This window comes from Taeniopygia guttata, chromosome 5, assembly GCF_048771995.1.
Source record: "Taeniopygia guttata chromosome 5, bTaeGut7.mat, whole genome shotgun sequence".
NCBI classification, from domain to species: Eukaryota; Metazoa; Chordata; class Aves; order Passeriformes; family Estrildidae; genus Taeniopygia; species Taeniopygia guttata.
In genome coordinates this window covers 52,521,681-52,548,514 of record NC_133030.1, presented here as the reverse complement: position 1 = coordinate 52,548,514, position 26,834 = coordinate 52,521,681, and the positions used below count along the sequence as shown (strand labels likewise).

At 40.2% G+C, this 26,834-nt stretch overlaps 3 protein-coding genes across 7 annotated transcripts in view; 2 read left to right on the top strand and 1 right to left on the bottom strand.

Moving 5' to 3' along the window:
* The window catches only part of CCDC85C (coiled-coil domain containing 85C), a 106,275-nt gene extending 102,662 nt beyond the window's left edge, over positions 1-3,613 (top strand). For both annotated transcript variants that reach the window (XM_030274961.4, XM_030274960.4), the window contains 2 exons: positions 1,741-1,839; positions 3,383-3,613. In XM_030274961.4, coding sequence (XP_030130821.1) covers positions 1,741-1,839; positions 3,383-3,472 — 189 coding nt within the window. In that variant the 3' untranslated portion in view covers positions 3,473-3,613. The remainder of the gene's footprint in view (positions 1-1,740; positions 1,840-3,382) is intronic.
* Positions 3,614-7,219: 3,606 nt separating this feature from the next.
* On the bottom strand, positions 7,220-22,794 carry CCNK (cyclin K). 4 transcript variants are annotated; one of them, XM_030274956.4, is made up of 12 exons: positions 22,621-22,794; positions 21,900-22,004; positions 20,614-20,880; positions 19,519-19,600; positions 18,802-18,933; positions 17,922-18,027; positions 17,722-17,779; positions 15,764-15,933; positions 14,596-14,882; positions 11,706-11,739; positions 10,579-10,653; positions 7,220-8,545 (listed from the first exon to the last, which is right to left on the bottom strand). In XM_030274956.4, exons 3-12 carry the CDS (start codon positions 20,808-20,810, stop codon positions 7,923-7,925), a joined length of 1,764 nt encoding a protein of 587 aa, XP_030130816.1. In that variant the 5' UTR covers positions 20,811-20,880; positions 21,900-22,004; positions 22,621-22,794; the 3' UTR covers positions 7,220-7,922. The 4 variants fall into 4 exon arrangements, with proteins under 4 accessions (XP_030130816.1, XP_030130817.1, XP_002200602.1 ...); XM_030274957.4 differs by lacking the exon at positions 22,621-22,794 and adding an exon at positions 22,345-22,484; XM_002200566.7 differs by lacking the exon at positions 21,900-22,004 and having other exon boundaries at positions 22,621-22,748.
* Positions 22,795-23,021: 227 nt separating this feature from the next.
* SETD3 (SET domain containing 3, actin N3(tau)-histidine methyltransferase) overlaps positions 23,022-26,834 on the top strand; it is a 61,786-nt gene continuing 57,973 nt past the window's right edge. Inside the window, exon 1 of the mRNA XM_012574262.5 lies at positions 23,022-23,165. The gene's annotated coding sequence lies outside the window, so the exon portion shown is untranslated. The remainder of the gene's footprint in view (positions 23,166-26,834) is intronic.

The window sequence follows — 26,834 nt, the reverse complement described above, 5'->3', positions numbered from 1 at the left end:
AGTGTATTTTCTTCCAACATGCCTTTCCTGGATAGGCTGTTGCATTTTATCACTATTAATCCCATTTTTCCATACCCAAGATGCTAACACATCTTTACAAAGTGCCTAGCCAGACATGGGTTGAGCCTGGGAAGCAGGACGATTTCCAGAGCAAATGAGATTCAGAAATTAAATACAAACATAACTTCCATGTGATCATCTTTCAGCTCCAGCTCCGCCTGGTTAACACTATTAAAAGACATTTCCACTGAGATAAAGAATGTGCTATGACACCTTTTCTCTCCTCCTGAACTAAGGAATGTGTGTTTAGTTTAAGTTGTAGAAAGCAGTTTATTTTAGTTCACTGACACTGTCGTGCCTACAAGATGGATGGCTATTGAAAACAGAGGCTGGGGCTGATGTGATCTTTAACTAATCTACCCCATGGTTTCCTTGACACTTGCCCTGTGTGCACAGCTGATGTTTAGCTGCCAGCCAGGCAGCCCTGGTGCTCCGTGCCAGGATGTGATCCTGCAGGCTGCTGCTGTGCAGCCAGCATCGGAAGCACACGGGCTCCAGACAAGCAAGTTCAATGTGTGAGTCCAGCTGGATCAATAATTAATTCCCTCCTCTTTAGCAGAAAATAGATGCTCTCTTTGTCAGCATGTACATGCTTTTTGCGTCCCTCTTGCCCTTCCTCCCTTCTTAGAATGGATGTAGATAATTCCTATCTGTGCAAAGACTGGTCCCAAGTAAGCTACAGGCCCTAAGAGAATGACCTATTTTTGTTTGTAACTCATTTCGAGTACAGCAGGAGTGCTGTGCTGAAGCAGACCTGGGGATAATCTTCCCTGGTATCTCATTTCGTGGAGCAGCCATTGCTGTATCTACCTCAGCAAAGGCTGAATCCCATCCTAGCACAGCACCTGGCTCTGTACCTCCCCGGGATGTATAGGAATATTTATTCATACAACTACACCTGTCGTTCACTTTCCTGTGTGTGTGTGTGGATGCATGTGGTGAATGAGACCATGTGCTGTTTGATGATGTTGGGTGTTGCAGGATCTCTGAAGCCCTGGGTGAGGTGTGTAAATCAGCACAGAGGCAACAGTAAAACCTGGAGGTTCCTGTGCTGTGCTGTGCACACCTTGTGGGATGTGCCTGTCTGGAGGAGCTGTGGGAATGCGTGTGGGTGTGGCAGAGGGGTGTCCCTCAGGTCAGTGTTTCCAGATGGAAATGAAGGCTGCCTTTAGCCTCAGGCAGCCCCCTTTTGTGATCAAGGGACCAGCTGGTGACAGCTGGGCACTTCCTCCCTGGAGGAGCTCTGTGGGGGCTGCCAGGACAGTGGGATGTGGCAGGCTGGGACTGGCTCCCACTTGAGCTGCTCAGAGGTTTGGGGTGTGGGCAGCACATGGTGAGGGACAACATCATGCTTGTTGGGCTGCTGCCTGGAATGTGGGACTACCAGCAGCCTTCCTGGAAGAGATGCACTTGTGGGCACAAGCAACCTGCTGCCAGTGGTCCCCAGGCCTGGCAGCAGCCACACCATGAAGGTGGTGGGACAGAGGCAGGACATGGCTGGGAGAACAGGGAGGACGGAGGTGCCCAGCTTGATGTCATGCTTGATGTCTTTGCTTGTCTTGAGGCTTTGTGAATCCTGCCGATTTAAATAGTTGTTAATGATGTTCTTAGGGACACAAATAATTATTTGAGGATCATAATGGTTTTGTAATACTGTTTTGTTTTTTTTTTTTTTTGTAGGTCCTTGAGGTCCATGAAAATTTGGACAGGCAAATGCAAGACAACTATGAAGAAGACCTAAGTGAAAAGGAGAAGGCAATAGTTCGTGAAATGTGCAATGTAAGAACTCCTTCCAGCAACTCTTGGGGCTCCTTTTGAGGTCTTTGGTTAAAAGTATGGAGGAGCAGGGATCTGCTGCATGTAAGATTTGTGAAGTCCATAGGCACAAGGGAAGAGCAGAGACTGCTGACCACTGTTTTGGGTAATCTGAGTGCCTTGTTCACTGCTCAGAGTAGCCTTAGCTCAGTAGATAGTTCCCACTTTGCTGCCTTCCTGGCTGTAGAGCAGCTAGTCTAGCTGACCAGAGATGTCCAAGGGGCTCTCCCTGACTAGAAGGGTCCTGTTAGCAATTGTCTCCACCTGTGCCCTTAAGGACTTGGTTTGGGTTAAGCAACAATTGCTTGCCATGTTTAAAGCTGTACAGCTTGAACAGGTTTGAGCCTAAACCATATGGTGATGTCAGAGGGAGAATCTTGTCTGGAGTCATAGAACAGCATCATGATAATGTGGGGTGCTATTAAACTGGCGATGTTTTGGGCAACCACACTGTTAACTGAGCTGGCCACATGCTGTGCAGTGAGTGCTCGTACCCAGCTTCTGCTCTGAGGTGTCTGGTGTCAGGCATTGCCTCCAGCCCCAGAGCACCTTGGCCGGACTCTGGCTTTGAACAGAAAGTTTGAGACTTCTGCTGGAACACTGCCTGAGCTGCCTGTCACCTGCAGTTGGGGATGTGCCGTTCAATTGCCCAGAGTAGGGAGGAGAATGCCTATGTGCCTTCTTTTTTTGAAGTCACATGAGAGGTGGGCCCAGGTGGCATAATTTAGTGCCCTCCAGCAGTTGAGAGGGGCTTAATGCTCTGTTTAAATTCTGAAACCCTCCTTAACCCTAAAAAGAGGGTGTGGACACGAGCTCAGTTTGCTGAGCTAAAACACTGTGAGAATCCTTGGCAAGGGCTGAGGCACTTCATTTTGGTTGTTGGATCCCTATAAGCAAAGCAAAGACCCCAGAGTAAATTAAGACCTGATTTTTAGGATATTTTGTCTGCTTAATTTCCCATTCCCTTGTAGCTATGCTGGGGGAAAGGTAAAATACTGTAACTTCATCCTCCGAAACGGATTCATCTCTTATTTGTCTATCATCAGCTGCTTTCTTTTTAAATATTCATTCCATGTAGATTCAAGGCAGCTATAAAGTTTTTTGCCGTTTATTTTTTATTTAAATAGTGGCCCTAGAGTGATAAAATGTATGTTTTTAGAAAGTCATGTATATATAATTTTAATCATTATCTTTTTCATTATCTTTTCTGTTCATGGTAGCATCTTTTCTGTAAGCATGGCAGGGTTGACCTACCATTGAACTTATGTTCTGAATCTAGTGTATTTGTTTTATACTATTACCCCAGGCAAAAACGGTTCTAATTTCAAGAGGGACTAATTAGAAAAATGCATCAATGTTTTTTTTCCTTGGAAACTGGTGCAAAGATGCCATCCAGTGTCTCTGCTGAGAACTGCAGACCAGCTCTAAGAAAGGGCTGGTTTTGGATTTCAGACTGCAGTTTAAAAAATATTGCTTTTTTTTTAAAACCCTTTATTTATTCTTGCAGGTTGTCTGGCGAAAGCTGGGTGATGCTGCGAGCTCCAAACCCTCCATCAGGCAACATCTGTCAGGAAACCAGTTCAAGGGTCCCTTGTAGGAACACCGTCCTGGCAACTGGAAGTGATGGATTCTGTGAAGACTGAAGAGGCAGAGCTCAGTGTTTCTGGCTGCCTGTTCTTTGGGAGTTTGGGTTGAGTGTTTTCAGGGTTTCCTTTTTTCTTCTTCTTTTTTTTCAGCTTTTTTTTTGTAACAATAGTGTAAATATGGCAGCTAAAAGCCTGATTCCCAGGCTGTGGTGCTCTGGAGCTACTGTTCACCGGGTAACCATCCAATAATGCCAGACTTGCATAATTTTTATTGTAGTTCAAACCTGCTTTGTTGTAATGGTCTGTTTGTAGAATTAACTAACTCAAGAGAATTTCTAAGAGGAACAAGAAGAACCCTTAACCTGCGGAGACGTCACCGTTTGTATTGCTCCTGTCCACCCACTTGTCTGTGATTCATAGCCAGGTTAGTGGCTCCAGGCAGCCAAGGAAAATGCAATTCAAATTCACTGGTGTACTGCCTGCCAAGTTCATGAGCTGCTAACACTTTTTTTGGAGGTCCTTATTTTGAAGAATGACATGCAACTGTTTTCACAAGGCTCTGTGTAAAATACTGAGTGGCAAGCTAAAAACACTTGTACTGCCCTACATTGTACAGTGGTACTCATCACACAAGCGTACATACAGGCTTAAGTCTCCATATCAGGTGTTAATGAACAATTTTTCATTATCAAATGACACAGGATTTCTGCAGTCGTAATGTGAATGAAGTCACTTAGCCACACAACAGTATTCCCTACAAAATGGCAAAACTTTTCTTGTAATGCTTTCACTATGAAATAATTCAGCAGAAACTGCTATCCTGACAATGCTTATGGCTTACACAGGAGCTTCAAAAGCAGCTCATCTTTCACAAAAGGAAGATTTGGGTGGGTTTTTTTCATGTTCTTTTTGGATCCCTCACCTGTACCAGTTCCCTCACCTATACAGGTTCCTGTGTAAAGTAACCAAACAACAACCTTGCAGAGCTGAATAAAAACTCCATAAACACAGGCTGTCAGGTGAGCCTGCTTCCTGCCATTCAAGCTTTATTTTTGTTAATGAACCAAAACAAGTGGGTTTTTGCTTCTTTGAATGGTTGTATATAAAATAATGGGACTTACTTACATTTTGCTATTGTGGAGTAGCTGCCTGTGTAGTTGTAAGAATTTGACTCCCTCCTTTTCCAAGTTGTCACAGCAGCTGTCCCTGTATTTCGTTAGATGTTCTTTCCCAATAGTCCAAGGAAGCAGGGCTTCATTATTAGAACTCATTGGTGTAAAATAATTTTAAAGACAGGCATGTGAAAAGATCAAAGCCTCCTCTTCAAAAGTTGCATCAATTTTAGTGATTAGTTGTAGGATGTAATGACCTCAAACACCATTACTGTCTTTTTGTTCCCTACAAGAATCAGTCACAGCTACAGTTGTATTAGCTGGACAGGTTCTTCCTCTAAATTAATTTGTTCTACCAGTTGAGTTCTTGACTTGTGGTATTGTATTACATGAACACTGCAGGAATACCAAGGAATCCATGTGGCAACTTATGAAAGGTAATTGGTCCCATGGTGTACAATAAACTATAGCTGCCTGGCTGATTTGCAGTGTCAGAGCCAAAACCTGTAACCAGTAAAATAATAGAGAAGGAATACGACCAAAATACAAAATAACCACTAAGAGTAAGCACCACTTCATTATTCATTGCAGAAATAGAAATGTAACAGTTAAGTAGGTTATTTAAAAATAACCAACCAAGAACCACCCCCAAAACACAAGTGCATACTCTCACTCACACACCCACCAGTAGATTATGTCCTACTACTGCTCAGTCAGTGAACACTGAGCTAGATAGCTCTCTGTCTAATAGTATTTAAATCCCATGGAGTCTGGAAAAATCCATTCTAGAGTCTGTCTCCTTTAAGCATCTTTAGAGGATTCTGGATTTCCTCCTCTCTGCTTTTTATTTTGACCTCCAGTTTCTAGTCACCACTGGTGATTACTTGTCTTCCTCCTGTACAATTTATACATTGAGATTTCTGTAACAGAAAAGGTGATGTAAAGCAGAACATCATTATTCCTTAACATCTAAGGTCAAACTGAGGGTTACTTTATCTGCTTGGCCCATTTAAACTTTGGTGGCATCTGACTGCTGGATTAAGCAGAGAGTTAAAGTATATTTGGAACAAGGTTGATTTATGCCAGTGAATTTTAACTAAAGCAACAAACATGTTGCCAGCACTTGGAGAGAGTTAACTGTGTTCATGACACACTTGCTATTTAAGGGGTAAATGAGGCTATTAGCAGGTCCTCTCAACAAAACCAGAGCTATACTCATCAGATTACTTGTCTCACCACTATGTAGTTCCCACTCAAATATTCCCTGCTCTCAAATCTCTCTAGAAATCTATTAATTGACTTCAAGCAAAGCTTGTTTTGTTCCACCTGCAGATCTCACCTACAAGGGAAACAGTGCTGCAATTGAGGTCAATTAGCCCTGTAAATCCTGAAGAGCCACTTTATAGGGTAGCCAGCAGTTCAGCTGAACAAACTTCATACTTGTAGGGTACTGCCCTTTTGAAGATTTTATTTATCATCTTCAATGTAAGATGCACATCACTGATTTTGCAGAAGATGACAGTGCTGTACCTTGCAGTGTTACTGTTTAGGGGTTTTTAGGCTTGCCAACCTTCATACTTACTCAATTTGAGCTAAAATTTGTCTTCCTGGGGTAAAATGATGCTCAATGACTTTATAGGATGACTTGGGTGCTGAATTTTCAGCTGTCTAAATAGATATTTTATATACATATTTAAATTCACTTACCTATGTGCTCAGTATTCAGTGAAAACTACCTGAGGAGTTTTGTACATGAAGTTGAAGGGGAGCATCCCTTGAAATAGTGGCCATTAAATTCATCTATTTGGGGCATTTCTTCAAGATTGAATCCCTGGGTTCTGCAATCCTCTGGCATAGAAAGCACCCACTGTTTACAAATGGACTTTGCTTGCTTAAGAAAAGTAAAATCACATCCTTGACTTTTGTTGGAGTGACTGGAGTAAGCAGTGTTTCCTTAACAGTTCCTGAAATGCTGCAGTGTAACCAGCTTCAGTTGGCTCTTTGCACCTTGATAAGACTGCTGAGCACAACCTTGTTTGAGAATGGCACATTTTTATCCAAATATTAGATATTAAATGAAATCAGTGTTAAAGTGACCTTTTATCTTTCTAGAAACTGGGGGGGAAGAGTACTACTGATCTTTTTCAAAGTGCATGACTGTAAAGTGATAAAATTGTATATTTTTCATAATGTGGGGAAAGTCTATTTGTGCTGCTTTAGAAATCAGTTTAAAGTTTGATTTCTGTTAAACCTGTGATCTTACAGCCCTGCTATATTTTCTGTATATGATTTACAAAGAACTGGAAAAGTTAGCACCTGCTGTTGTGTACATAGCAAAATCTTTAGACCTTAGCACGCGTTTTTACCTATTATTGAACCACTCTGACTTTTTTGGGGAAGGAAAGTAATAGTACAGTTTTTTTTGATAATGTGTGTAAAACATTCTTTTGAAATATTTTAGTAAAAATGAAGTAAGAGATTGATTGTGATAGTGTATACTTCTAGCTGAATAAAATAAAATACATTCTTTTTAAATAAACTGATGAGTAAGATTTGGGACACCACTGCTGAAATACCCTGGAGTAAGTATGTTGGAGTAACCATAGTTATGACCTCTGAACTAATATGAAAAACCTGGAAATCCACTAAATTCAGAACCAATTTTATTTGGGTAGAGTGAACAAAGTAGTCCCATTTACAACTATGATGTACATCACAGTAGGCTGTTACATTCAGACTTTCACACTTAGAAAATATATATATTATGTACAGGAATTTGCAAATAGGTGTAAACATACAATATTTTAAGATACCAGTACATTCCAAACCAAAACTATCAGCAAGGCAAACACCTCAAAATTATTCCAGTCAGCTAGCATTCAGAATCTCTCTTAAATAAAGCAGCTTTTATGCTTGACATCATGTTGTTTTACTTACTATTAAAAATGAAGTTTCTTATTATAGATCATATATCATAGTATCTGGCTATTTTGATACTTAAAAATAGGCACTGATTTCTAGAAGGAAATTTTCTTCTTACTGATATAATTGAGCCAATATGGCTGGTTTTGCTAGTACAAAGTAATCCAGTGCTGGAATAAGTCAAGACAATTTAAACTTAAGTCAAATGTATAAAGTTAGAATAGATACTGCAAAGCTGATTAAAATCTAGAAACCTATATAACGCACCATAAACCATACTGCAAACAGATCAGCTAAATTTTCATTTAATCTCATTTCTTCATCTAAATTATACAGATTACCCTCCTCTTCATCTTTACAACATAGGTTTTGGCTATCTACTCCTGCCTAATCAACATAAAGGTATATTCGTGCAAATTACCTCATGCTATCTCATCCATGTAGCACGTCCAAGTCCTGCTACAGGTGGCAAACCAGGTGGAGGAATTGGAGGTGGTACAGGTGGCTGTGCAGCTGGGGGAACAGTAGGAGGGGGGTAGCTAGTTGGTGGCATTCCCAGCCCTGGAGGTGGATGAGGTGGTACTGCATGAGTTGGAGGCAGTCTTGGAGGTGGGAAATTAGGGTTGTATGTTGGTGGAGGAGGATATCCAGGAGTAGGAGGTGGAATATTGGGGGGGGGGAAAGAAGCGGGGGGTGGAGGTGGAACTGGTGGTGGAGGGTTGGGAGGGTAGACATGAGGATGATATGGTAGATGAGCTGGTGGTCCATAGGCTGGCGGTAAAGCTCCGTATGTTGGTGCTTCTGTTTTCATCATTGACTGGAGACTTTGATAACCCTCCCCTGACATGTAAGAATTTGTAGTAGACATTCCTGTAATATAACTGGTGGGGGGTGGGGGTGGGGGACGATGTGGCAGAGGGGGAGGTTGATGTACTGGGGCAGGATGAGTAGGAGGAGGAATCTGGACCTTTGGCACATCTACTGAATCCACAGGAGCAGATTGCTCTGGTTCTCCCATTGAAACTGCTGTTGTCAAAGGCGGCTTGCGCTCTGGAAAAGAAAATTTAATTTATTTTTTTGAAGGGGAGTGGCAAGAACAGCTTCTGAATACTTCATATTTTTCCTCCAGTTAAATTAGCAAAAGAGAACTCAATTCTCTAAGTCTTTGAATGCCATATGGTATCCAGTCAGACAGTCTCAAGTCACTAAAAACCAACTAAGCTGCCTATCAAAGCTTCAAGGTCAGTTTTTCCCATTCTAAAAGTTAAATGATAAAAATAGTAATAAGAAAGATGAATTTAAATATTGTTGTACAATCAGCAGAATTAACAGACTGGATGGATGGAATCACAACTAGTGGATTTAAAAAGTCACAGGACTCATGATACCAAAAATCTCTAGTTCAGATATCCTTTCTACCTCTTTGGTAGTCCAGGAGGTGGCCTGGGATTACCCTCTGCACTTCACCTGCCTCACACATTGGGAAACATTATTTGAGAACACAGGCCAAAGTCTCAAGTCTTTCACACTCAGTTCTAAACCTGTTTACCAAAGAAAGAGGAAAAGAAAACTAAAGGGTAAGTAAGAAGGACGTGAAATCTGATCAGCTTTGCCCACTGATTAATTTCAGTGAACTCAGTACCTGACACTCTGGAGGAGTTCATAAAAAGGTCAGCATTTTACAGAATTAAATTAGCCACTTCTGGAAAGAACATGCTTTAAGCAGTCTTCTCTTTAAATAAGAATCGTTTATCCTCTTAATGCAGACATTATAAAGTAAGTTAATACCACTAGGATGACTAACCTGATAGCAGCCTCTCTGTATGGTCAGAGAGATTATCAGGACCAATAGAAAAGGGTTTGGGACATCTTGCTTGTATATATGAGTATCTACAACATTGTTCAGTAAGAAAAGCTATTTTGAAACGCATGCAGGGCAGTAATTTCTAGTGGCATACTACACGGTCATTGTTAAACAGAATTTGACATAAATCCTCCTCCTAGTTCACTTGGTCAAGATGCATTCTTTTTTTTCACCTGACTTCCACAGAGCTGCCCTTTAGTTTTGTTATGTTTCAGTGCTTGTGCAATTACATCCTTGTATAAACAAAGAGGAAAATTTCAGGTAACAAGGAAATACATCCATTACCTGCCTAAATAGGATTTTAACAGCAAAATTGCCCCCTAGGAAAGCCACGTAATTAAATCACACAAAGTGGGCATGCTGGCTGTGGTACTCATGATTTCAGTGACTTCAAGCTCCTAAATTGTAGCAGGCAACAATTTCCTCATTTGCTCATTTTCAGAACCATTCTGGATGCAAGATGTGTATTCAAGATGTAACAACTGAAGGAATAATGAGCATGGTATTTAGAAAAACTTCATTCTTAGATTTTAACAAATGAGAAAAATTGTCCTACTAAATTTCAGGGCACTGCTTTTCTCTCTCCTAGTTTCCTTTAGAAGCTGTCATCTTACAGCTACATTATGGACCATGGACTGTGAAATACTTATGTCATATTTAAGGGTCACTGGAAGACAGCTAATGCATCAAGGCACTGGAAACACATTTTTACAACAGTACAGTTTATTTTGCAAACATACAGCATGTGTGCAGTATTAGTGTTCCCTGGCAAAAAAAAAAAAAAAAAATCCTCTTTTAAGGTACAACAAAAAAGTATCCCCCTGTTTTGTTTTTTTTTTTTTTTAATTATTGTTTGGAAGTTGCACACCTGCAGAATTTCTGTATGACAGATAAAACATGGAAAACTTCTATAGGACAGCTGAAGGCTGTCTCATAATCCACTATGGCATCTACCATCCTTTTGAGATCAAGAAGTCCCTTTTAGCCTTTATCCACATAGTATAGTCTTGTTTCCATTCTAAGATTTTTACTTCTGTCTGGAAAAGCCTGTGCTACTATGATGAAATTCCCTCTAGAGCTTATCAACCTTGTATTTTTACTTGACAAGCAGATTAATCAAGGCAACAAACCCCTGCCCCCACACCATTGCCCACCACCACCTGAATGAAAAGCAAGGAAGTTAACAAGACTAAATGTGTTTAAGAAAATAAAAGCTTACCTGGAGGTGGATGTGCAGGAGGTATTGGTGGATGTGAAGTTTCAATTTTAGGAATTTTAGATGGTGGCGGTGGTTCTAAAAAACATTTGTCAGTTTGTGATCGGTTATTGCTCTGCAATATTTTCCAAATTCAAACTCTGCTTCACGATAATGATTATCATATCACATTACACTATGCAAAAGGGCAGTGGAAATCCTATTTACTAGGTATGTTTAACAAAGAAAACTAAAATCAACACCTTTGTACAAATAAGTGGCATGACGTATCACACACAAGTCTTCCAAAAGAATGTATACCTACAAGCTCAAGTGACTTTGTAACTGGAGACAAACTGTCCCAATAACAGTATGTAAGTGAAGATGAGCAAGTGTATGCTTTCTAGCCTAAAACTTTAACTTGTAAGTAGTTGGAACATCTCTCAGAAGTTGACCTTTGCTCTGCTAGGGGAATGTGTGTCATAAACCAAACAAAATAGCGACTGGACAGGAGAGAGGAGGTATAAGAGACAGCTGTCTGGAATCTATCTGCAGAGCTACAGGGGAATAACTGCCAGACTTCCTTAAGAAGTACATCCTAGCTAAGCTGCATGACTTTGTTCCAAACCAGCAAAGTGAAGAAAAAACCCCAAATAAACAAAATAAGTAGGTATGATCATTGCAGTGAGTATACATTTCTTTCACTACACTATCTATTGACACAAAATGCCTTTTAGTGGCAGCCATGCCAACAACCAACTACAAACACCACTGATTACCAACCACTCACTGTTAGTGCAGGTATTTAATGACATGGTACCTTCAGTCACTTCAAGGCCTCACAGCTTGCTGAGGAACTACTACCAAATGATGCATGCAGTTATACATTGAGAGTTGACTAGTTTAGCAAGACTTCTACTAAATTTACCCTATTAAGGAACTCTTTGGGCACAGCTATACTCAATTTATTTCAAGTTTTGTAGTTAGGAACATTTTAAAAACAGTTATTGCATATATTTAAGGTACATTATCAGGATCAAAATAGTTTAGAACTGCCAAGCCTATAAGCAAACTAACTAAGTGCATGTCAGCAAATTACTTTGGTTTCAACAGTAAAATGGAAGCAACATGAATAGAATATTAATATTTACCTGCTGCCTTTGTTTCTTCTTTTGGAGATACGGCCTGTTTGAAAAAAAGAAAAAAAAAAAAGACAAGAATAAGACCATTGCAGTCAGTCATCTCCCAGGTAACAAGTGACAGGACAAGAAGAATTGGCCTCAAGTTGTGCCAAGGGAGGTTTAGATTGGGTATGAGAAAAAATTTCTTCATGGAAAGGGTAGTCAGGCATTGGAACAGGCTGCCCACAGAAGTGATTCAATCACCATCCCTGTAGGTATTCAAAAGATGTGTAGATGTGGCACTTGGGGACATGGTTTAGTGGTAGATTTGACAGCGCAGCATTAATGATTGGAGTTTATGATCTTTAAGACCTTTCCAACCTAATGCTTCTACAGTTTCTTACAACAAAGGCAAGATGAACAAAGTCAAACCACACTGGGAAAGACCAGCTTAACTAGCAGAATGAAAAGACTGGAAAAATAGCAGGTATTTTATATGCAGAATTCCCTGCTGTTCCCACTGCTGAGTATTACATCTCATTTAATATATTTATCATCCACTGCACATACATCATGGTCTCGTTCACTGCTCATTGAGTTGAAAACAAGAGGCTTGGCCTCCATTCCCAATTCTGCCTTGTCCTGTCACTCTACCTTTGCCAAAATTACTTCAGGCTCTTATGCTTTATTTACCAGGACAGGAGGGCAGTGGAAGTGTTGCACAGCATAAAACATTTCAGAAGCCTTCAGATGGAAAGCATTGTATAAAATCAAATGGTATGCCAGGAAAGAAATGTATGCTCACTGAACAAAACCCACAAACCCTCACATCATCCTTCCAATCACAAGTTTTTGGCTGGGTTTTTTATTGTTTCATTGGTTGTTCTTTCATTGCATTTTCATGAAACAACCACAGATAAAGGAATAAAAAAATCTTCCCACATTACACAGTCCCACTGAGATGACTACTTGATGGTTTCTGAGAAAAGTAGAGAACTGAAATTTTAAGTACAACTGTATTTAGAATGAATGATGAAGGTCAGAGGGCTACAGTACATAGCTTCTCTGTCGTTTCTATCAAAATGGTTTTTTAAGGGACTGTTTATCTCTAGTAGCTTTACCTGTATAAATTGTTCTCTGTTTCTTTCATTTCACTTTCCACAGCAAGAATGAACACACACCTCAATCCAACTTGAACAGTATTTTTCCTTATTTCTGATGGGTATTCTCAAAATTTTTGATAATTTTTGCCTGCTTCAGGCAACCTCATTCTTATATTCCTTTGATAATAATTTCAATTTTCCAGACAACATCCAGCTGCTTTCCTGCTTTTTAAGGACACTCTTTATCTTGGCATTTCAAACACACACACTGTTTTCTTAGTGACTCTCACGGACTCATCTGCTGCCTTCATTTTACTTGAATGGTCTTTTCTTGATTTTCTAGCACTAAATTCCATGCTTGTAAAACTGCATCAGCTCTCCTTGCACTTTCAAATAGAAGCAAATCACTATTTGTTGGAACTTTTCCAAAAATCACTCATTTTGTGAAGTCAGTTGATCACTTCAGGTGACAAACAGTTCAATTATTGTGCAATTGTTAATATGGAGCAATATTCAAAAAACAACATCAAGGTACACCATTACAGTAGAACAAGAAACTGGAGCAAAATAACTCATGACTGAAAAAACAAACATCAATTTAAACCACATTTATCCTAAAGAAAAAAAAAAGAATCAAGCAGTCACCATTCGCTAACAACAGCAACTGCTAAAATAGAGATGAGCATTAACTTAAGTCATTATACTGCACTGTAGTTTGTACTGCCCCAGCCAAAACACCTGAGGGTCATAACAAACAATAATCAATTATCAACATTATCTACTGTCAGGCTGGTGAATATTTAATACCTTCAGCTGAATATATATAATAGAACTGTTCCTGTACTGCTGTTTCTATGAGCAATAAAATTGTCCCCCCAACAATCTGTAGCTTAATCCAAATAAAAATACTATTTACATCTAATGATTCACCAGTATATTTTTAGTGAAATCAACTGAAAATTCAATCACTCTTCACCACTAGAGATGTAGAGGATGTACATGCTTTAAACATCTGATATGGGTCTGTAAGTCATGGGCCAATGCCTCAGCTGCTTGAAAGCATCTTGGCTCAGTAGAAGGTAATGGGACTTATAAGAGTTCCTGTAAATTGAAAATCTGGCCTCCAGGAACAAAGTGTATTTCTGTTCTGCACAAACCAAAGGAGAAGTCATGCAAAGCCCTATTTATAGAAGCAGGCAAAGATTTTAAGTAAGGTTTCTAGTACATCTAACTCAAGAAAATTCTGGAAGCACCAAGTAAACCTTTCAAACACCACACATCTTGTTTTCTCAGACTGCTTTCTGGATAAAGAACAATTTTGGATCACCACATTTAATTTTCTCAAATTCATACTGCTTGTGCTGTATTTGTACAAAACTACTTTTGAGTTTTGAAACACTCTTTGTTTTTTATTTGTTGCAAAACACCCTTTGCTTTTTATTTGATGTGGCTGCTTACTACCTACTATTTTTAGCTTGATTATTAGGTGATGGACCTAAAACTGATTTCAGGAAAATATAAGTTTCACTTATCTATTATAGCTTGACCAGAGGCAACTGTTCAAGAACAACAGATACTATCCAAGAAAAAGCATCACTTTTTTCCATTAGATACTTAATTAACATATGGGATGGAGCAATCAATCCCGGGGTTCTCACAGTCTGGCATCAACAAAGTTGCCACATAACCAAGGAAAATCAACTACATAAAATTAACACAAGGCACATTCTTAAAGCAAACAAAAATCTGCTGCACATTGTGGCCTTTAAATCAAATGGGCAGCCTGAAAATAAATTACAAGGTAAAGTTCAACTTACTGCTGGTCTTTTAATTTGTCTAGGAGGACTTGGCTGGGGAGAGGGCTTTTTAGATTGTTGTGCTTGTGATTGCTGCTGCTGCTGCTGCTGTTGCTGCACTGACTGCTGAGACTCTTTTTGCTGCTGTGTCTGGGATTGCTCTGAACTCTGGGATTGCTGTGACTGCTGTACTGTAGGTGCCTGGGGTGTAGACTGAAGAGATGGTGGCTGCTGCAACTGATGAGGAGTATGATGAGGCATTTGCTGTTTTCCCTGTGAGTATAGATCCAGGATCTGATGACAGATATCTTAATAATAAAGAAAGAAAATTCCGAAGTATTACAACCTTATAATGTACAAGCATGTATTTAACACAATTATCAACTCTGATTTTTACTGGACATCAACTTTGGAAAAATTCATTGCAAATATTACTCATCATAGTAATGACTGAAATAACTTCTTAAAAGCAGATTAATTTTCAACTTATTTCTGAGTTTCTTCTACCTATCCTGAGCAATATTTACATGTATATGCACACCTTTCAGAAGAAGAACACACTATATGCCATTACTGTGTGCCCGGAGAGCCAGGTAACCACACTAACAGGACAGAAAGCAAGTGGAGGATTTTATGTTAAAACATACATGTCTTGTTAGGCCAATCAAAAAGGTTTAGGAAACTAAGCAAAGGAGTAGTATTAAATTCTTCCAACATGTTAGGAGCTAAAGGTAAGGTCCCCCATAATCTCTTCATCATTCATGGAACATCACAAAAAACCTTCTATCGTAGCATAATTTGGTCAAAGAGATCAATTATTGATGGGAAAAGTGCTGGAAATTAGGTTCCATTAGTTCCAGTGTTTGCAGAAACATTTATTTAAAATGGGGAGTAGATAATCATTAAAAAAATAGAAAACACACCATGACGATTCAGGCTAATTAGATGAGCTATAAACTAAACAAACTGTAAAGCAAACATTGAACAAAAGACTAATCATGATGATTAGTTACGATTCTAAGCTAAGCCAGTTCAATTTAAAACCTGATTAAGGCACAGCACATATGAACTGAGTTACATACTTGACACAAGATTATTTTGACTGAAACCCAGATAAAAAGCTATTTGCATTTATTTACGACCTAGGCCACACAGTTGCAAAAAATGTTGTGGGAAGTGGTTTTCATACCTTCCAAAACATCAACAGGAACATCTTGGACAAACTGCTCCCACCATCGTCTGTACATTGGTTTTGATGTCCATTCCTGTATTTCAAACTTACACAAACGACCTGCTAAGTACATGACTGCAACAGCTATGATCTCGGGCTCCCACTGCAGGGACAGTGTAGTGCAGAGACTGCAACAGAAAACAAACCAAGCAAAACACAACCCTGGAGATTAAAGTGCACTTGGACAATCAGGTAATGTACAGGAACTACAATTAATGGGGTATAAAATCCCACCACAATTCCAACTTGGGCAATTTTAATTGAAAGCTTTGTTAAACAAAAAAAGTTTACAAAACTTAACTATTTCTGGACTTCTACTGTCATGAAATCGGGTCCCAAATCAGATTTTGGAGCTTCCAAAATGTTTGTCAATAAAATGTAAACAAATAGTAGAAAACCCCCACAACTCCACAGAACAGCCAACATGAACTTGTAAAGCACCACGAACTTGTCAAGCACAACACAAGTTTTAGATTAACATATAAAAGGTTATCTTTTGAATAACCTTTGATAAAGCTAATCCTAAAATAACTGATGTTATTGGTATTATTGATATTAACTAAATTTCTGTCATAATAAATTACTATTTCCTGATATAAATTGTAGATTTTGAAGTATTTTTTCCCTTTTTTCTCCATAGATTATGTAGCATATTATCTGATTATATAATTTTAAATCCACCCAGCCAGTTGAATTTCCATGAATTCACTGTGGCTGTGTAAGAACAGAGCCCTTTATTCAAAAGGCCTGTAATGCAAACACAGAATTATTTTTCCAGGATCCTATAAACAAAGTAAACTTTTAATATGGTGCTTATTAAGTAAGCACAATACAGCCTCCTCGGAACAGAGATAATTATTATGTATCATTTGAAACAACCCCTCCAGCTTCATACAAGTGTTTTCCTGAAGTGTGTTTTAATTGTTAGGTTTTTAAAATATTAAACACTAATTCCAAGTACAATGGTGTCCAAATTTTGATGGATAAATTACAGTAGTTTGACAGGTTTAACAGTGACAGTTATGCCATAATTTTGTTCTACCTGTAGAACCATAATCTGCAAGACTGACAGCAGCTGAAGTAAACAACTCGAGAGCCACATTAATTTTGGTCAAATTAATTTGGAGAGTTTACAAAATCTAAACCCACACAGGGCTAAATCAAATCAGGCATATGATTAAAAAGACATGTCTTTTTTATGACGTTCTACTGCTGTAGGCATGACTGAAAGCTATGTATTCACAACTTCTGGACAATCAGACACATTTTCTAAAGAGTTTGCTTATGGAAACAAAAAGTAATATTGAAGTCCTTAATAAATCAGCTTGCCCAGCTCTGTAGAATCCTCCTGAATAAGACTATAGCGCGTCAAGTTGTTTTTTTTTTTTTTTTTCAATACCACATGAGAAATGCTTTTACATGCATGTCATTTTTACATGTTCATTATTCAAGAAATTCTAAATCCAGTGCTAAGAACTCTATTCCTCAGTGAATTTAATGACTACTTCACTACTACCAAAATATCACATTAAAAATATATTGATGGAATTGAGAAGTAACTTATTTTTTTCAGACTGCACCATATATCACAGATTTGGCAAGAAACTGATGTATATCCTGGAGATTTAGAATTTGGTTTGGCCTTTTCAAACAGTAAGTTTCTTTTTAATGCAGCACTAAATTAGTGCCACCACATTGCAGAGGTCTTACTGGTCTACTTTCTACTTGTTCCAGATTCTGTGTTCAATGGAATTATCATGGTAATTATGGAAACAAAAACTGAGGAACATGACCAAGAAAACACGCAACAAGCAGAAAAAAAAATCAAGTATTTGTCAAAAAAATATCCATTACCATAACAATTTAAGCAACAGTTAACTATTTCACTTTCAGAATGTTTCCTAGGTATATCTTACCTGTCATTGACAAATGTCCATGCCATTTGAACCAGTTTTTGAATTTTATTTTTGTCTCCTGAAAAACAATCAGAAAAAAAAAATTAGGACATAAAATTAGGAGGGACAAACAGCTAGAAGTAGAATATCCGTGCATTGTTAATACATTAAGTTCTGGAAATCAGTAACAGGCAATACTTGCTCACCCTGCAATATTTTACCTTTAAGTTGTTTGGCATACTTGAGAAGAAATTGGTATGGATGTTCCACTTGCAAATCAAACTTTATTGTTTGTAGTAAGATTCTTTCAAGTACCATCACTTCTTCCTATAGAGAGTTACAAATTATTAGTCCTTCTTTCACTCAAAAATACTTTATGCTAGTTTAGGGCATGACTTCACAGCACCTCCAGGCAGCCCTGTTTATCTCCAAGGAGAACAGAAAGCTCTCCAACTTACAATATTATTTTAAACTCAGATACCTTTTCTTCACATTTATTTGAGTGAGGACAGGGGATGTGATGTTTAAGATCCCTGTTCCTCTGCAGAGGAATAAACTGAACTAGACACAACATGAAATTGCCAGATACACAATCACAACAAAAATATAAGCTCTACCACATTTCATTCAAAAGTTTCTAGTCATTATTCATTTAAAATAAACAAATTTTAAGAGAAGCATAGTTTTGCTAAGTCAATGCTGTAAACAAGAAACGTCTCAGTACTTCTGAGATCTAGTTCTCTTTCACTATTAATTAATTCGTAAAATCCCATTCAGATGATTTATGATTTACATATTGATAAAATTCCTTGCTCTGGCTGAAATTACTCAAATTTACTTTAATTTGCTAAATAATATCAGAATTTACATGAAATAAAATACAAACTTTTAATGAAAACAATTATTCCAGTAAACTCCTAACTTTTATTAGGAAGAATTACTTTTAAAGCTACCAACCACACTACCCAGAAGAGCCATAAATGCATGCTGAGTATCTAATTTAATTTAGAACAACTGAAAACCAGTCAATGCTTTATTGAGCGTGTGTCACTTGACTACAGTACAACAGAATGAAATCAATTGCAACATGAGTATTTTTACCTTTGGGTCATCTCCAAACTGCCCAAACTGTACATCATTCAGTAAGCTACGAGCTGTTTTAATTATGTCTTTACATTTCTTGGGTGTTTCTTCAACCTTTCCTGCTAGGAAGAGACAGCAGGCTCCTGTCACCTAAAAGAAGGCAAGTACTTTCAAAAAGTGGTCTGCATCCAGATATACAATACAGTGTAGCATAATAAAAGCACTGTCAGTTTCCATTAACAGTACTGCAGAAATCTCCCAGGAAAGACTTAATGAGCATAATAATTTCTATTTTAACATAGTGTTAAACTTTTATTTTCTTAGAGGGAAAATACAGAACTTGGAGGATTGTCTATTTCATACAACTTCATTTCAAGGTCAGAAACCCAAAGCACAATCTGTCCTGGTTCAATGTTCTGTCAGGAAGTTTTAAAACTGTATTACACTTTTTATCTTTCAGCTAATACAGAAGTGCCAGCACTACAGCTGCTACTCCTAAAGAACAATATCAGCAAGTCATAACTGCAATGTCAATACATTTCTGAGCATAAACAGAAATGTGCAAACAGGCAAGAACAACGAATTTTAAGCTGTAATAATTAAAAGACAAAATGCTAATTTTCCACCTCTCTGTAGTGAACAGCAGTAGTAGTACCCAAGTGACTAATCACCATTTAAAATAGTTCCTACCTAGTGCAATCATTAAATTAAGTCATCAATATTCTAAATACTTACATATCTTGGGAACTGTTTGAAGGAATGAAACATATAAAACCGATGGAAATAAATTATTCCGGTTGCTAGAGTGTCATAATGTCTGTGGTGCAGATTAAGGACTTTCAAACAGCACATAAAACAAATTTAAAACCAAACATGCACAATGGATTCCGCTTTATCAAGTACTTCAAGTAATTGGTTGTTCAGTGACCAGTTAGAAAACAATGCAAGTAAAAAAGGAGCTTTAGAAAAAAAAAAAAAAAGCTACAAAAGCCCTTAAAGCTGTGTAAATACTATGATCGGGCCCAGATGCAGGTGATATCTAAAAGCATTTGTTGTAAGTGTGCAAAGTCCTGATTGTATTTCCAAGAGGATGCACATAAGGTGACCCCTGTGTTGCACCATAGCTGCCTCAGAGAAGGACAAATCCAGCAGTAGGTACATGAAGGAACAGAACAATTATCGCTTCACATTCAAGTGCTGGCATGGAGGAAAGTTACTATTCACACCTACAAATGCAAATAAAATCTGAACATGCTCCGTATTCTTCACTTTAAGACAAATAAAAGTTTTGTCTTCACCATGCATTATTAAAGAAAGAACTAAGAAGTTTAAAAGAAGTATAGGAATATAGAAAGCAGAAAATTGTCTATGAGGGAGTGGGACAATGGGGAGAACTTATACACAAAGTTGTAAATCCCAAACCATGAAACAAAAAACCAGCCACCAAAGACCAAGACTGGGGAGGCAGAGGTTAGAGCCTCAAAGGCTAGATTCTAACAATTTAGAAAACTGAGGGAAAAATTCAAAATTTGAGAAGCCATGCAGATTCATATAGTGAAACACTGAGTTTCATAACTCACAGAAGTTACTCTTAATTGGAAAGTTTGTATCATCTTACTTCTCGGTCACCAAACTGGAACCCTGTTTACGCAATGAATGGATAGAAATGGTGTAGGAACACATTATATCGAAAGGCACTTCAACACACACATCTTTTTGATTAGCAATTAAACATCTGATCAGCTGAGCATGTCACATTTCGTGTGTATTTTATTCTGAAAACTCACTATTCATTGAGACATTTCATACCAACGTGAGTGTAAAGGATACAGCCCTAAACGTGTTCCCACGTCGAATATGAATCTGGCCCCTTCCCTGCGGTATCGTGCCTCTGTAGCTGGATCAAGCCCTTCAAGCTGTGATGGTGTGTGTGCCAAATCTTTCTTATCCCAGTACCAGCATGGCTTTGTATGGTCCAGGTTTGCCAAGTTCACAGAAGGGCTGGAATTTTCTTTATTCTCCTTCATTTATTAAAGCAGAATTATCTTTGCTTTTTAAATTTTCAAAAACAAAGTCTTCAGAGAGTGACTTCAGGACCTTGAAGAAAACAAAAAAGGAATTCTTTAAAAATAGAGAGAACTGCCTTCTGAAGTTCCTGCTCAAAGAGGAGTAAAGAAGAATAGTGCTTAGCCTTGCCTGTTGGAAAGAACTTGTTCCTATGCTCAAAGACAAGTAATAAAGAACTTTGCCTTTATCCTCTCCATATTTTGCAAATACAATCAAAGAAAAAGCCATAGGTTATCCTTGCTGTTACCTGTTTAATAAGGAAACTTCAAGAATAGATCTCCAACAATATTGCTATTTCTTAGTAGAACAACTTCCATCTACTTTGTCCGTAAAACTAGGAAAAAAAAATTCAGTGATGGCTGCAGAAAGATTTGGAAAGTTAGGGCGATTAGCTGACTATTGGTAATTAGGAAAGGCACTGTCGAGGGGAGCCTGAACTGCCTCTTAAATACCTGCCTGCTCCCAAGGATATCCTGAGCAGCAAGCACTTGGCAGAAGCTTTGTAAAGTGATCTGTACTTGTATTCCTTAAAGAAAAAAAGTGTGTCAGTGTTCTTTCACATACCTAGACTAAGACAATGTGAGCTTATAGAGCAAGGCAGCATTTAAAATCATCCCCCAAACAAGGCAACCAAATACACCCCAAGAGTGTCCTACTTGCCCCTGTTTACCAGCACTTTGTGTACACAGATGCAGATCACAAAGTTCTGCAGGCACCTTTTTGGTGATTGAATTTTGACAGACGTTCAGCCATGCTTCAGCTTAAATAATGTTTTTTTTTTTCTTTCAGGCACAAAACTGCTCTTACTCCAACTCGACTAACTACAGGTACTATTCCCAGATTACTGCAGTCACCTGCAAAGGTTTGCATAACAGACGGACATTAACATATGATGCAATATATTCGCTCTAAGCAAGACAGTCACAGCAAGACCCAAACTTAAAACTCTTAAAAACAGTTATTACTTTTCGAGACGTTTCCCTTCTGAAAACGGAAGGAAGATCACATGAACAGCCACAGAACGATGCCTACAACGATGCCTCGCTCACCTTCAAAAAGTTTCTTTTTCAGAATAAACGAAACTGTCTTTGCCCCACGGTGGTTTTGGAATCACCTTCACAACTCGTGGTATCGGTCACAGACAGATCTAAATTCTGCCACAAGAAAAAGTACATGGCTACTAAAAACTATTTCCAGAATCAACGAAAGCGCGCCAGGCCACGAGCACACATTCCCATCATATTTACTAGAAAGTTGCTTTTATAACTGCAACGATCCTTCTTCCTTACCAGATATTTTAACTTCTAAAGCGCTTAAAAATCAGTTAACACTAGAAGCGCCTGAAGCGGTAAGATCTGTTTCTATAAAAGCCCGAACGCATTTCCGAATACGGAACCAGGAATGAGAATTATCACCCGCAAGCACCTTAAATGAACCATCTTAAGCGTCCCAGTCCAGAGACCGCAACGCCCGGAAATAATAACTTTTCCCTACCTTTTTACGCACCCCATGAAACTGGAAGAGAACTCCAGAGCTCGATCGCGGCTTTTTCATACCTTACCCGACACGAACGCACCGACCGCAGCTCCGCCCCCACAGCCCCAACGCGGCCGGGGATGCTCACACCGCCTCAGACCCGCCCGCCCTACGCGGGGCTGCCGGTGCCCGGGGAGGCGCTCGCTCCCCACCCCGGCCTCCGCGCTCCCTTCCCCCGTTCCCCAGGCGGCGGCGGTGGCCGGCGGGCGGCCCGGGCGGGCCCGGCGCACTCACAGGGCTGCGGCAGCGGGAGCGCACGGGAACGCGGGGCCCTCAGCGACAGCGCGGCCTGCGCGCCGCCATCTTGGGAGCCAGGCCAGGCCGCGCGTGCGCCATCACGTCGCAAAGGCGCAGCGCGCGAGGACGGTGGCCCCGCCAATGGGAAGCGGCGGCGCTCGCGCTGCCTCCCGCCCAATGGCCGCTCCGTCAGCGGCTGCTGAGCCGGGCTGCCGTACCCTGGGGGCGGACCAATCGGAACGCTAAGGGAGAAGATTGCGAGCCGCAGGGACCAATAGAAATCTGAAGGCGGGCCAGCAGGGACTGAATGACAGCCAATGGGAGCGCTGCTCTGCCTGTTCTGAGGCCGGCCGCGAAGGATTGGCCGCCGCGGGCGCGGGAGGGGCGGGGCCTCCCGGTGGGCGGCAGCTCGGCCAATGGCGGCAGGGCGCGCAGAGGGGGCGGGCCGGGCGGAGCTCCGCCTCCCCACCGCGGGCAGCGGCGGCGGCGCGGGCTCGGGAGCGCCGCTCGCTCGGGCCAGGCGGGAGCGGCCGTGCCGGGAGGTAAGGCGGGGCCTGCCGCGCCCCCTCCCCTGCTGCAGCACGGGCCCTTCCTCTCGACCCTCCGGGCGGCACGGGCTCGCCCCGCTCCGCCGCCTCCTCCTTCCCCAGAGGAGGCGCCGCTCTTTCCGGACACCCCCTCCCGCCGGGCCTCGCCGCCCCTGCCTTGCCCCGCGTGGCCGGTGCGGGGCCAGTCCGGGCCTCCTTCCGCTGCGAGCCGCAGCCTCCGTCGGGGCTCGGCCCGGCCTTTCCCTCTCCCGCCGCCCCGGCGCGTCCCCCGGGGCCGCCTGGGCGGGCCGGGCTCGCTCCAGCCCGGCCTGCGCGGGTCTCAGTGAGCGAGGCGGCGGCACCGGCGTTTTCCCTTGCCCCATCCCCCCTCCAGAACCTGATAGAAGCGAGAGTAAAGCAAATGGCTTAAAACTGCTTTCCTCGTGATGTAATTAGATTTTTATTTTTTTTAATATGTGATAAGGTTTGAATCCTCCCTGCTCCTAGTTCAGTTTCCCACAGAGCCTCCCATGCCCCAGCTCCCGGGGTCTGGCTCAGGGGCGTCTCTGCGGATGTGTGGCTCCTCTGAGCCCTCCTCTGGCTGGAGAAGAGTGCTCTGGTTTCTTTCCTGTCTCACCCCGTCTGCAGCCTGCTGAAGCAGAGTTAAATCTTTGGAGGAAAAAAAGGGAGAGGAGTTAAAATTAGAATAAATCGTAAATGTTTATTGACAGGGGTGTTACTCCTGAAACAGCCTCGGTATTTCAGCCTTCCCCTGTTGCTACAACAGCTGCCTGTCCCGTGAACCCTTCCTCCTCTTTCTTACCCAGCAACACTTCATTAGAATTGCTTGAGCTGAGGCTGTGCTTTGCCTTCAGTTCTTTGCAAATTCCTAAATTTTTTACCCTACATTCAGCTATCAGAATAACCTCAGTTTTGGAAGTTGTCCCTCATAGTTCAAAGCTGCTCTTGCCCCAAGCTTGGTATCTGCTCTTCTGGATGGACTTGTCTTTGGAACCTAAGCTTGCTCCTGAGATCAAACTGAAAGTAGATTGTCTTTGTTCCTTCTACGAGCATGTAATGAAGGCACCTGTCTATTCAAGTGACAGCTTTGTTCTCTGAAAATTGCTACAATGTTAGCTTAATGTCTCGCAAGTGCTCTGCTTTCAGTTGTTGTAATTCCATAGGTGAGTAAAAAACAACTGTGGCATTCTGTATGTCCACTATCAGGTTCCTGGTACAAAATAGTAAGCCAGTGTACAAGTTGTGGGAAGGAAAGGCATGATGGGCTCACAGGCGGGGGTGGCTTCCTGATATTTTTGCTCAATTAAGTAACTTAATATGGTAGAGATTCAAGCATGCTGGCTTGTGCCTTAGTAGTTTTCAGTTATGTTTAGCAGGGATTGAAGTATACATTGCGGTAGAGGTGAAAACACATTTTTGATGTTGTGTGCTGAGAAATAGATTTAGGCTGTTGGGGGAAGAAATGCCACAAACCCCGAAATAATTTGTAATCTGTATATCACTATTTCCAGAGATAGCCTGATCTTTTGCTGAAGTCAGACATGCCTTGAAATAGAATTCTGATTTCAGTATGGTACAGAAATTAAAAATAGGCTGTCTTATGCCTCTCTGTATGGAAAAGTGTACATCTTGATGATGTTTTAATTGTAATAAATTTATTTAGACATATCTACTGTATCTATGTAATACTTGGTCATAGTGGTGCTGGTTATGTAGTTAATTTGATAAATTGTGTACTTCTCAGCAAGTGAGTATTTCAGTGGTTCCTCTTTCAAAAAAAAAAAAAAAAAGAGAGTACTTTAAGAGTACTGGAAGTCTTGAGGGATCTGTATCTTTTCTAGTTGGCTGTCATAGTGCTCAGTGCATGAGACCTCATGATGCCTGTGGCTTAAGCTTTTGGAGGCCTTGGGTCTTTCTGTTAAGTCTGCCTTACTGATGGCTGAAGTCAGGGTGGCTTACTTTACTCTCATTTAGGAGTTATATTATATAAAGTGAGGTTAATATTTTCTAAATTAAGAACATTATTTAGGAACATGCGGGTAAAGACACTACATAAGGGTTTTTAATTAATTCTGCTCTAAAGGAATTAGAAAAAAAAAAGTTTGTGGGAGTCTTCAGGAGGAGCAAAATTCAGGCAAAGAAATAAAATTACAAAAGTGGGTTGGTAAATTGGTAGAGTTTATCAGCTTATTTTCTTTAAAGAGTAAGTGTTTGTTTTTTTTTTTTCTAGTCAAATAGCTGTCTGAAGATCTGATTCAAGAAACAGACAAAGGAGTTAAGAGCTTGTTTCCTGTGGATAGTTAACTATCTTCCCTAGAAAGATCAGGCAGGTGTTGATAGTAAGAATTACTTCATCTGCTTAAGAAAGCTTTAATGGAAGGTCAAGAGGTATAGGGACAAACCTGTGGTAAATAATGTAATAGTTCCAAATTAGCAAGCTGATAAAAGTGAATTAAGAAATACATACTTTTTTGAGCTGTTCTGTTGGATATGGACTTTTTTTTTTTTTGCCCTTCAGCATTTTGTGCTACCTTCAAATTAATAATTTCTTACCAGAAGTTTATATTTAATGCATGAGGCAGTCTTGTGCTTAGTATGTAGCTAGGTTCAACTGGGTGGGGAGGGAGATAATGTCAAAATGACAGGACTTCCTTTTTTAGTAGATTAGTGCTACCTCAAGCATTTGTAATCAGAATACTGTCAAGGCATGTTTTCTTTGATGCTAAGAATAAACGTTTTTTGGAATTTGATTCCCAAGAATTAACTAAATTTGTTGTCGTTGTGGTTTTTTTAAGTGTATCAAGCACATATTTAGCTAATTTTAGTGGCTTCTTTTGATATTATTCTGTAGATTGGCTTCTTCCCAGTATCACAGTCACCACTATCACCATTGTTACACTGTAATGGGATTAGCAGTTTGTTCTTTGCAGAGTAGATGTGTGCAGTGCATACAGCAGTGGTTCAGTCTTTCCTCTTTTCCAAATGCTTTAGGCTTGTGCTTGTGGTTGACACACCTGTGGTGGTACAGCTTTCAATAGTAAAGGGAATAATTTGATTCTGACCATCCTTTGCCAAAGAACTTGTTGGAGACACTTCAGCTTCCTAGATTTGGCTTTAGATGACTAATAGTGTTTTTAACTTAGGCTGTTATGTAAAATATGAGAAAGAATGTCTCAAAACTAAAAGTACTGCAGGAGTTCTTCATTGCTCCATAAAAATGGTCCATTAGTGTTGTCTGGTCTTAGTCTTGTGTATTTGGAGCTAGGCTTGTGTTTGTAGCAGTTAAGAGGTGACTTCATGCCCAAGTGTATTTTAACATTGCTTTGCATTTTTGGTCTTGCCCTTCCTCTGCTTTAACCTTCTTTGCTCCCTTTTTCTGTTTTTAGCTGCTCTGTCCTACATTGCCTCTTGATTGCTTCTCTTCTAACAAATGACTATTCCAGTTGCTCCATCTATCCTTGCCCTTCCTTTACTACTTCCCATCCTGTTCAGGTAGTCTGTTAATCCTTTTCCTTTCTTTGAAATAAGGCAGAATTAGAGCTGTATTCTTTCATTTCAGCTCTGGGTTCTGTGACCAGGCCAGAGCAGCAGACCTGTCACTGCAGGAGGCTTCCACCTGTGTGTCTAACCTGGGCTGCATCATGCAGAGATGTGAATGACTGT

Excerpts from the sequence above, each read along its gene's own strand:
- CCNK (XM_030274956.4), bottom strand. The coding sequence starts at position 20,810 with ATGAAGGAGAATAAAGAAAATTCCAGCCCTTCTGTGAACTTGGCAAAC. Across the intron at positions 17,780-17,921 it reads GTATGCCAAACAACTTAAAG|GAGACAAAAATAAAATTCAA; the intron begins GTAAAATATTGC and ends ATTGTTTTTCAG. Across the intron at positions 8,546-10,578 it reads TCCTGCACATCCACCTCCAG|AGCGCAAGCCGCCTTTGACA; the intron begins GTAAGCTTTTAT and ends TTTCTTTTCCAG.